This window comes from Oncorhynchus masou, chromosome 23 (genome assembly GCF_036934945.1).
Source record: "Oncorhynchus masou masou isolate Uvic2021 chromosome 23, UVic_Omas_1.1, whole genome shotgun sequence".
Classification (NCBI taxonomy): domain Eukaryota; kingdom Metazoa; phylum Chordata; class Actinopteri; order Salmoniformes; family Salmonidae; genus Oncorhynchus; species Oncorhynchus masou.
In genome coordinates this window covers 31044198-31056232 of record NC_088234.1, presented here as the reverse complement: position 1 = coordinate 31056232, position 12035 = coordinate 31044198, and the positions used below count along the sequence as shown (strand labels likewise).

The window sequence follows — 12035 nt, the reverse complement described above, 5'->3', positions numbered from 1 at the left end:
AATAGACCAAAATGTATTCCTCTTCACTTTTCCAGACTGTGATGAATTGCTCATCTGTGTGTGGTCTGTTTTCTGGAGAATGTGTTTGCCTCAAGGGGGGGGTGGGGGTCATACACTCTGATACAGTAATTGTATTTCACTGTTTTTGCTTTAAAAAATGAATGACCACATTCTTTCTCTCAAACTCTAACACTCCTCACATCTCTCTTTAACCCCACCCTCTTTCTTTTTCTTTTCTTTCGCCAAACTCTCCTCTCTCCTCGAAACCGGATTGCTAGCTTTTCATTGAGTCTCTCAGTGTAGCGGAATGTCATGAGGACAAATGACGAGATGGTGATGTGGAGCCAGAGTTCACTGTCGACTGTGTCGCGGCGTAAAGGCTCAATGGGGGCTTGTGTAATTTGTGTGTAGTTATTCATGAATCCTAACTGCTCAGTTGACTTTTCCCTAGTAAATGCCATCCACGGGCTGACAAACAACATTCCCAGTGTGTCACCATCAGACCGCTTCAATGTTGCCGCAAGGTTGCATGGACGTTGTGGAAGAGAATTAAGCTCATCATGCCAAATGCTTGCAGTTTCTAGTGCTTTCTACACTCTTAGAAAAGAAGGTGTTATCTAGAACCGAAAAGGGTTCTTTGGCTATCCCCATAGGAGAATTCTTTGAATAACCCTTTTGGTTCCAGGTAGAACAGTTTATTGGTTCCATGTAGAACCCTTTCCACAGAGGGTTCTACATGGAACCCAAAGGGGTTCTCCTATGGGGACAGCCAAAAAGATCTTTTCGAACCTTTTTTTTTAAAGAGCGTACTGTTTATACTGATCTAACAAATAGAATAGTAATAGTGAACAGGAGTTAGATTTGTGGAAATGAGCCAAGCCAGTCTTCTAGCCAAGCCAGTCTTCCAGCCAAGCCAGTCTTCCAGCCGAGCCAGTCTTCCAGCCAAGCCAGTCTTCCAGCCAAGCCAGTCTTCCAGCCAAGTCAATCTTCTAGCCAAGTCGGTCTTCTAGCCAAGCCAGTCTTCCAGCCAAGCCAGTCTTCCAGCCAAGCCAGTCTTCTAGCCAAGCCAGTCTTCTAGCCAAGCCAGTCTTCTAGTCAAGCCAGTCTTCCAGCCAAGCCAATCTTCCAGCCAAGCCAGTCTTCTAGCCAAGCCAGTCTTCCAGCCAAGCCAGTCTTCTAGCCAAGCCAGTCTTCCAGCCAAGCCAGTCTTCCAGCCAAGCCATTCTTGCATGGTCAATTAGTTCAATACAAACTCCCTTTCAGTTTGCAGTTTGAATCAATACAATGCCCCACACAATGTTTTCCTGTCGTAGTTCATTCCAAAAGGAGCCATACGACTTAATGCCACTCGTCTCAATATATTTGCAGATCTATGTAGGCTTCAAGTATATATATATATGTAGATATATAATTTATTTTTTGTATGTTATTGTAATCAACTTTCCACATACTGCTGTTTCTAATAACAGGAAGATAATTTTAAGATTAATACTCTGCTACAACCTTTAGGGAGTGGAAAACTTTGCCTCTCAGTCAAATAAGCTGTAGGGGCCTGCCAAGCTACAGTCTCGGGCTCCGGCCAGTGCCCGTTGGTGGCAGAGGTGGGATAATGCTTCTCCAGTAATCCAGCAATTTTGTCAGGGAGGGTAGGTACACCACTGCCAACAGAACGCTCCCTCCTCTCCAGGGTAATTCATTTTCCCATCGGGCAGAACTCAGTCTCAAACTCATTCTCAAACCAGTGCAACACGTGGATAGGACCACAGAACAGTGTGGTGCAGGGTTTGTCTGGAGCCACAGCGCTTTATGGGCTGGTCGGATACAAAACCACGGGAATGTTGACAAGCAGATGAAAGACGCAGGCCTGAATCTCTGTCGGCTCAGTGGAGAGAAAGAGAGAGAAGCACTTGAGCTCTCCTTCTCTACTTTTTCATATTTCACAGGACGCGTCCGGGATCCTATTTGATGAATCCGTATTTTATCCAAGGCTGTCTATTGCAAATAGGGACACATATGTGGTTGTGCCAGGTCCGGTGGACACCAGCCGAGGCATGTTAAAAAGCATCACGCTCTCCTGAGAGGAGACCTTTACCAGCCAGCCCTGTTATACATGAGATAACATAGGATACATGATTATTATTATTATTACTATTATACTGCTTTGGCTATATCTACAAATTGTACTTTATGCCATTAAATCCATTTGAATTTTGACTTAGTATCTCTTGTATAAGTGGTGCACGCTGACAGGCTCCCCCGTATTACGTTGTCCTGTTTTCCTATCTTTCTATGCATTTTTGTCATGTTAAATTGAGAGTGTTGCACAATGAGGACAATGACTAACCAGATCAGCCACCAAATCAGCCACCTGTTCTCCCAGGACTCCTTCCTTCTTTCCTATGCCAGTCCCCCACCTCTCCACTACTCTTCTCTCCCTCCATCCACACCTAAACTTGTCAGTAAACTAAAATTGACCTCACCGGGGCAGGCCAATTAAAACTTGAAAAAAAAACTATTGGTGGCAACACCAAAAGTCCAGATGTTCAGCATAGCAGATAAAGTCAGCTCCATCTCTGGATCCTCTCTGCATCATTTCATTCCGCTCCATCTCTGGCTGGATAAAGTGTCAGAAAGGCCTAGGTCTCACTCGGAGTGTCTCATTAGAGCTGTGTGGATAGAGAGGGGCAGCTGTGCCAGAGGCGGACAATCTGTTGCCATCTGGCACAAGGCCAGACAAACGGGGGAGGGATATGCTCGCTCACTGTGTCGCAGGATGTCACACAAGACCCTGCCTGGTTTCACATGCTTCAATGGCTTTGAGTAGAAGTTCAGATTATCACTGATTTCCAATTCTTCATCTGTGGGGAGCTGTGGCGGTCGGTGCCGTTTAAGATGAAGGAGGATGATAAAATAAATGGTATGAGCACGGCCTTATTCCTATTACAGCATATTGGATGTCTGTCATTCATATTCCATTCACCCAGCTCAATGTAACATCGATAGGTTTAGGCTACTACTCACATTTTTCCTGTACCCATCATGAGGTTTCTACAACCTGGCCTTGAATGAAGGTTTGCAACGTACGGTACCAGTCAAAAGTTTGGACGCACCTACTCATTCAAGGGTTTTTCTTTATTTTGACTATGTCCTACATTGCAGAATAACAGTGATGACATCAAAACGATGAAATAACACATATGGAATCATGTATTAACCAAAAAAAGGGTAAATATTTTATATCGGCATTTTCTTAACCAGCTTCACCTGGAAACCAACAGTCTTGAAGGAGTTTCCACATACTCTGAGCACTTGTTGGCTCCTTTTCCTTCACTCTGCAGTCCAACTCATCCCAAACCATCTCAATTGGGTGGAGGTCGGGTGATTATGGAGGCCAGGTCATTTGTTGCAGCACTCCATCACTCTCCTTCTTGGTCAAATAGCCCTTACACAGCCTGGAGGTCATTGTCCTGTTGAAAAACAAATGATAGTCCCACTATGCGCAAACCAGATGGGATATTGCTGTAGAATGCTATGGTAGCCATGCTGGTTGTGTGCCTTGAATTCTAAATAAATCACAGACAGTGTCACCAGCAAAGCACCCCCGCACCATCACACCTCCTCCTCCATGCTTCATGGTGGGAACCACACATGCAGAGATCATCCATTCACCTTCTCTGCGTCTCTGAAAGACATGGCGGTTGAAACCAAAAATCTTACATTTGGTCTCATCAGACCAAAGGAGAGATTTCAATCGGTCTGATGTCCATTTCTCGTGTATCTTGGCCAAAGCAAGTCTTTTCTTCTCTTATTGGTGTCCTTTAGTAGTGGTTTCTTTGCAGCAATTTGACCATGATTCCCAGTGTCTCCTCTGAACATTTGATGCTGAAATGTTGTCTGTTACTTGCACTCTGTGAAGCATTTATTTCGGCTGCAATTTCTGAGTCTGGTAACTCTAATGAGCTTTGTGGGTCATCCTTTCCTGTGGCGGTCCTCATGAGAGCCAGTTTCATCAGAGCGCTTGATGGTTTTTGCAACTGCACTTGAAGAAACTTTCAAAGTTCTTGAAATTGTCCGCATCAACTGATTTTCAAGTCTTAAAGTAATGGATTGACTGTCGTTTCTCTTTGCTTATTTGAGCTGTTCTTGCCATAATATGGACTTGGTCTTTTACAAAATAGGGTTATCTTCTGTGTACCACCCCTACCTTGTCACAACAGAACTGATCAAAAGCTTTAAGAAGGAAAGAAAATCCACAAATGAACTTTTAACAAGGCACACCTGTTAATTGAAATGCATTCCAGGTGACTTCCTCGTGACGCTGGTTGAGAGAATGCCAAGAGTGTGCAAAAGGGTGGCTACTTTGAAGAATCTCAAATATAAAATATATTTTGATGTCAAACACTTTTTTTGGTTACTCCATGATTCATTATGTGTTGATGTCTTCACTATTATTCTACAATGTAGAAAATAGTAAAAAAAAAAAAAAAACCTTGAATGAGTAGCTGTTTCCAAACTTTTAACTGGTACTGCATATAAGTATTTCTCGCAACTATCTGTGCCCTCTGCTCCTCTCAACTTTTCCCTTCACTTGTGGAATTCAGTCCATAACACATCAGCTGTCTGTGACCAGGCGAAAAAACTTTCCAAGCCGAAACCTTCATGTCATGACCTACACCCAGCCTACATCGTTGTCAAGTCAGTCAAAAAACTAGAACTAATGCAATTTATGAATCCACTACAATCACGCAGTACAGTGTACAGTCAGAAAGCAATAAAATAATCAAACCAAAAGCTTGCCTTGACTTGGAAGAGTTCCAGTGTTGAATGTTTGAGCCAAGTGTTTGAGTAGGCTAAACTAGGTAGTGAAAGTAAAAAACAATATATATATATATAGCTAGCTCTCTCTCTCTCTCTCTTGCCTCTCCTTAATTTTGCAGGAAATTAATTTGTTCAAAACTGTTTAATATTGTTTTTCTCTCTCTTTGAGTTAACTTCCACCACATGTTATGCACTGCAGTGCTAGCTAGCTGTAGCTTATGCTTTCAGTACTAGATTCCTTCTCTGATCCTTTGATTTGGTGGACAACATGTCAGTTCATGCTGTAAAAGCTCTGATAGATTGGAGGACGTCCTCCGGAAGTTGTCATAATTACTGTGTAAGTCTATGGAAGGGGGTGAGAACCATGAGCCTCCTAGGTTTTGTTTTGAAGTCAATGTACCCATCTGTCCTTCAGCTACACCAAGGTGCTACCCTACAGAGTGTTGCTGAGGCTACTGTAGACCTTCATGCAAAACAATGTGTTTTAATCAATTATTTGGTGAAATGTGAATATATTTAGTAGAGTTTTACCTAGAAAGGATAGCTTTCTGAATGTTTCACTATTAAAATTGTCATGAAATTCACTGAGGAGGATGGTCCTCATCTTTTTTCCTTTTAGAGAAGCAGGTAGCCTAGTGGTTAGAGCATTGGGCCAGTAACTGAAAGGTTGCTGGTGTGAATACCTGAACCAAATAGGTGAAAAATCTGTCGATATGCCCTTGAGCAAGGCACTTCACCCTAATTTGCTCCAGATGCGTCGTACTAGTATGGCTGACACCGAAACAACAAATGTCACTGCACCTATCTGGTGTATGTGACAATAAAAAATATAACTTCTAAAATGATTTTGCATTAACTGTGTAAAACTGTAGGAGCTTGTTTCCGCCACTGCATCTTCTAGGGCTGTAATCAAATCAAATCACAATGTATTTGTCACATGGGCCGAATACAACAGGTACAACAGGTACCTTACAGTGAAATGCTTACTTTACAAGCCCTAACCAACAATGCAGTTATTTTTTTTAAATAAAAATATATATTTAAGAATAAGAAATAAAAGTAACAAATAATAAAGGATTAAGGATGTTGGTGAAAAAATATATTATGACACCTTTCTGTTTTCTCAATGACATTTAACTCAACGTTGAAAAAAGGCGCAAGTTTAAGTTTAAGTTTTGCTCCACCTGAGCGAGTTTGACCACAAGTCAGAGACCACTATGATGACACACCAAATGCATTTGTCTTCTTCTGATGACTCTTAAGGGGAAAGTGATCCAAAAGTAACAGAAAGTAAGCAAAAATCAAATCAAATTGTTTTCGTCACATGCGCCAAATACAACAGGCACCTTACAGTGAAATGCTTACTTACAAGCCCTTAACCAACAATGCAAATACCTAAAAAAAATAAGAATAAGAAATAAAAGTAACAAGTAATTAAAGAATAGCATGTCACGTTCTGACCATAGTTCTGTTATTTTATTCTTTGTTTTAGTATGGTCAGGGCGTGAGTTGGGGTGGGCAGTCTATGTTTGTCTTTCTATGTTGGTTTTTGTGTTCAGCCTAGTATGGTTCTCAATCAGAGGCAGGTGTCATTAGTTGTCTCTGATTGAGAATCATACTTAGGAAGCTTGGGTTTCACTGTTGGTTTGTGGGTGTTTGTTTCTGTGTGAGTGTTTGTCGGCACACGGTACTGTTTCGGTTTTCGGTTTCATCACATCGTTTATTGTTTTGTATTTCAGTGTTCAGTTCGTTTTTAATAAATCGTCATAAACACTTACCACGCTGCAGCTTGGTCCGATCCCTACTCCTCTTCAGACGAAGAGGAAATCTGCCGCTACACAGCAGTAAAATAACAATATTGCGGCTAGATACAGGGGGTACCGGCATAGAGTCAGTGTGCGGGGGCACCAGTTAGTCGAGGTAATTGAGGTAATATGTGCATGTCGGTAGAGTAAAAGTGACTATGCATAGATAATAACAGAGAGTAGCAGCAGTATAAAAGAGGGGGGCAATGCATAAAGGTAGCCATTTGATTAGATGTTCAGGAGTCTTATGGCTTGGGGGTAGAAGCTGTTTAGAAGCCTTTTGGACCTAGACTTGGCGCTCCGATACCACTTGCCTTGTCTATGACTAGGATGGCTGGAGTGTTTGACCATGTTTAGGGCCTTGCTCTAACACCGCCTGGTATAGAGGTCCTGGATGGCGGTCGGAGACCGAGCAATTGCCATACCGGGCAGTGATGCAACCAGTTGCTCTCGATGGTGGAGCTGAAGACCCATGCAAAATATTTTCAGTCTCCTGAGGGGGAATAGGTTTTGTAGTGCCCTCTTCATGACTGTCTTGGTGTGCTTGGACCATGTTAGTTTGTTGGTGATGTGGACACCAAGGAACTTGAAGCTCTCAACCTGCTCCACTACAGCCCGTCGATGAGAATGGGGGCATGCTCGGTCCTCTTTTTCCTGTAGTCCACAATCATCTCCTTTGTCTTGATCACGTCGAGGGAGAGGTTGTTGTCCTGGCACTACAAGGCCAGGCCTCTGACCTCCCTATAGGCGTGCTGCTGAGGCTACTGTAGACCTACATTGCAAAAGAGTGTGTTTTAATCAATTATTTGGTGACGTGGATATATTTAGTATTATAGTTATAGTATGACGGCTGTTATCGAGTTTGGCAGTTGATTGCTCGGGCGATTGTCATCGGTTCTGTACCACTGGTCTCAAAGCATCTTCAGAAGCCCAAGCTACACCAGGGATAGAACTTTGAGCTTGAGTCGCTTTGAGAAAATGTCTTAAGACTCAAAATAGTACCTTTGATAGAAATTGGCTCTGTTTTGTGGACAGGGGCTTGGAGCTACTCTCAAAGTACACTCAGTGTTCCACAGATGTGGAGCTCTGAATGACCAATTCTGGGTTGTGCAGAATAATGTAACCCTGTGGGCTTTAAAGACTATCTCAGCCTCCAGAGGGTTCAGCCTCCGTCAAGAGGACCGTTGTCCTCTTGGACTAAAATGCCATTTGAGCACTGCTCTTCCCTGGTATGAGGGGGCAACGCTTGTGCCTGGGGCCCTGCTAAAGGTTTGTGAGGGGCTAGGCCAAATGTTCTCACTGGATTAAAACATATTTGTGGGAAAAAGTTTGGCCTGTGGCCAAGTGTCTTATGAAAAGAGGTTAAGAGAACAACATCACTTTCATTTTATCTGACAAAGGAATCCATTAGAGGTTCACAACCTAAAGTAATTTGTGGCCCCTTGACCACCCACACTTGTTTTCACCCAGTAGTCTTTGCCAGTTGTGTGGTATAGCTGTATTCTAGGGTTTATGTTGACCTCAAGGTTTGTTATAACTCTATTATGGTCAAACAGGTTATAAAAGCTAAACGGACTACTGCCTCTGCTTCAAGCCATGGCCCTTGGCCAATCAGCTTCTCCAAACCCCAGTCTCTTCTTCCCTGGCTCCTAACACCTCACTGCGCCAACCTTCCAATCAAACCCCCAGGACTAACTGCACTCCCTGACCCTCCTGCACCGACCTATCGCCATTTCAACGCACTCCCATCAGGCCACACACTGCTGTCAAAACCCGGGGAGTCCTCAGAAAATATGAAAGATGAATGAAGTAGTGGGACACGCACACACATACACACAAACTCACAGTTGTTGTTTTTTAACATTTGACCAAGATTCTATGAATAATAGATTTTAGAGGTTTCTGTTAAGTTGTATATTAAAGGTGGCTTTTCTTCCCCCAAACCTGATGTTCAGCACTTGTACTTGAATATAATAATAAAAGGGGTTCACATTTGAAGCATGTCCTGAAATTATACTCAGCATTAAACAAAACATTTGGCTTGCGTGGAGGTAGTGGGAGGGTAGCACTCTGTAAACATTTCCTTCTAAAATTAAAGAGGCAAACAAGACAGCTATTTCTATAGGGTAATAGTCTCTCTGCGCTCCCTCAAACAAATCTTAGCATAAACAGTAGAAGGGCCAGGAAGCAGAATTCCCCAAAGACAAGGGAAATCATTTTGAAATTGAAAAACACCTTTTTAATCCATTTGAATCAAACCAAATACTGTTACTTTTGCGGCACTTACCGTGCCATCTGTGACACCGGTTCCAACTCTGTTGTACAGTTGTGACTCACCCTTCATCTCTCCTCTTCCTCAGGTCATCCTCATCCTGACCAAGTACTACCACGGTGACTCCAGCAAGGTTCTGGAGAGCTCCCTCTGGAGGTAGGATCAAAAGGCTGTGTGTCTGTTTGTTTACGTGTGCGTTTAGCCCTGTCCACATATCAATACAGTTACACGCGGTTAAAGGGTTAAAGGGACGTGGGTTGATTTATCTCGTTGCTGTGCTTCTCAGAAGACACCATGGCACTGAGTACAGACAGAACAGAGTGGAAGAAAGACAAAACCTCAGCGGGCTTATGAGCGGGCATCTCTTTGGACAGATAGTATGTCATCGTGGCACAGGACAGGCCAGTGTATTGCATGTAATCTGTTACATGTAACGGATTACAAAAAAATACTGTAACTTTAATCCATTACTTTACCAGCAACAATATTATCATCAGATTACAGATACTTTTGAAAAACGAGATGATTACTTCTCGGATCACTTTTGAAATTCAGAGAGGATGTTTCCGCCCCAAAAGATTGACACCTTTCTCAATTACTTTCAAATCAGCATTGAAAAAAAGGCTCAAGTTTAAAGGAAAACTCCACCGAAAAACCACTTTTTAAAAATATTTGTTTCATTAGTCCGTTGTTGATATATTCCCAAAATGTTTATCAGCAATCAAGTTGTAACTTTAAAAAATGCATCACACGGGCCAGATTTCTGTATTTTGAAAGTTGCATATCTTGAAAACTTGATTGCTGACGTGCAAAACATTTTGGGACGATATCAACAATGGACTAATGAAACAAATACCAAAAGATAGTTTTTGGGTGGAGTTTACCTTTAAGTTTGTTCCGCCTGACCACAAGTCAGAGACCACTATGACGACACAGCAGATGGGATCTCGGGAAAAGAGCAGGAATAGGCATTTGTAGGCTACAGTGCAAACTATGTCTTCCAATGGTGCGACTGCTGTCGGCATCCAAAGATTATCCAACTTGAATAAAGGCTTGGAGGTAAGGACGACAGCAGTGGTGTAGTCTACAGCGATACGGATATCACATTAATATCTACGTAGCGCATTGATGTGAATCACACTGCTGCTCTCTCATTTGCGCCTTATGGATTGTGGTTGTTGTGGATAGCTGTTCACAAATGTATATTTGTATTTTAACCCAATAACGTTTGAAGTGAAAAAATTTAAGCTGCTGTTTTTGCGACCAGTGGACAGCCAGTGACAAATGCGCTCTTGCAACAGCTGCATAGGGCGGATCCCAGCCTATGGAATAAAACATTTGAGGGAGTTCCTCCCATAGAGTCAGATCCTCCCATAGAATCAAAAATAATTTGACATCTCTGTGTTTCCTCCCTTCTAAACTCCTCTGTGGTATTGTGTTCCATACTACCAAAAACACGTTTAATTTAAGAAGACCACGAGTGGGGCTTTTATTGCTCTTTTTAAATTGTGCTGATTAAAAAATGATAAATAATAGGTCTAATGGACACATGATCAAACTTGCTGTCACGCTCTGACCGTAGAGATCCTTTTATTCTCTGTTTGTTTGGTCAGGGTGTGACTCGGGTGGGAAAGTCTATGCTTTCTGGTTCTTTGTTTTTGGCCGGGTATGATTCTCAATCAGGGACAGCTGTCTATCGTTGTCTCTGATTGGAAATCATACTTAGGCAGCCTTTTTTCCTTTTCTCAAAGTGGGTTGTTGACTTTGTTAGTGGCGTGTATAGCCTTACAGAGCTTCACGGCTTCACGTTCGTTTTGTTGTTTATTGTTTTGTTGGCGACATTTAAAATAAAAGAATGTACGCCTTCCACTCCTGCACCTTGGTCCGGTCCTTTCCTTGATGACTATCATGACACTTGCACACTTTTGAAAGACTTAAAGAGCTGCAAATTATCGATATCAAAGTGTCACCAACAAAAACATAAACAAAAGGCCTATAACAAACGCAGCATAGGGCATACATGTCACATGCAAATAGCTCTTTTCGGTAGTGCACAAAGCATGCCATTCCATGAGAGCAGCATTTATTTTACAACTTGAAGCAATGAGCCCAATCAGTCCTACATGACTACAAAAGAATAAACAACAGAGTAGGCTAATAAATCCTTTGTTTTTGGGTTATGCTGCTCAGGTAAAACAATTTGGCTATTCTATATTTCCATATTTATGTCCTATTCTTGAAGATCAGGGGGTAAATTATTTGGAATGATTGGAAATATGACAGACTTTGGTATTTAATGTAAAGCTATAGCCTAATCCTACTATTATCTGTAGTAGATAGCAATGGGTTAGAAGCCTACATAACCAACCCATAAAGTAAAATGCAACATAGATTTATGTAAAAATCTAACATAGATTAATCCTGCAATAGATGTCTTTCAATTGGTAATATTCATTTTTGGCTTCTTCTAATGTATATTAAGGGGAAAGTAATCAAATAGTAAATGAAAGCAATCAGATTACAATATTGAGTTTTGGTAATCCAAAAATTATGTTACTGATTAAAATGTCGGACTGTAACGGATTACATTTAGAAAGTAACCTGCCCAACCCTGGTCATGACTGGGCCTGACAGGCAGAACAGAGCAGCCTCGAATAGAACTGCCCAGTCGGCAATGGCATTGCCACTTTCCTCAATGTTTCAAAACTAGCTCAGAACCAGTCACTCCTCCACATACAATTAGGTATTCTAGATCATAAGCCATCAAATGTCAGGGTCCTGGTTATAAGGACACTGGGTAGAGAAAGAAAGCCGTCTAGAAATCATTCACAAACATTGAATGTGTCTCACGGCAGTACTTAATTCATTCCCTTCGCCTCACTCTGGGTTCTCTCCACTTCAAAGTGCTGGCCGCTCATTAGGTGTGACTGCCTGTCTCTCTCTCTCGAAGCCAAATGAATAATGTACATATTTCCACCCTGCTCCATTTTGATTTTTTAATGTTGTTACTCACAAATGATGATTTTATTTTCACCATGACAAACCAGTCTGGTGGGGGGAAAAAAAGAGATGTAGAAAGGTGAACAATCTGGCACATACACTGGATGTCGTTAGCCTCTCTCTTTCATGGTCCGTAGCGT

General features: G+C 42.0%; 1 protein-coding gene across 5 annotated transcripts in view; it reads left to right on the top strand.

Annotated features, from left to right (window-relative positions):
* Nucleotides 1-12035, top strand: part of LOC135510736 (VPS10 domain-containing receptor SorCS2-like) — a 326373-nt gene that overhangs the window by 80782 nt on the left and 233556 nt on the right. For all 5 annotated transcript variants that reach the window (XM_064931905.1, XM_064931904.1, XM_064931902.1 and 2 more), the window contains exon 2: nt 8984-9051. In XM_064931905.1, coding sequence (XP_064787977.1) covers nt 8984-9051 — 68 coding nt within the window. The remainder of the gene's footprint in view (nt 1-8983; nt 9052-12035) is intronic.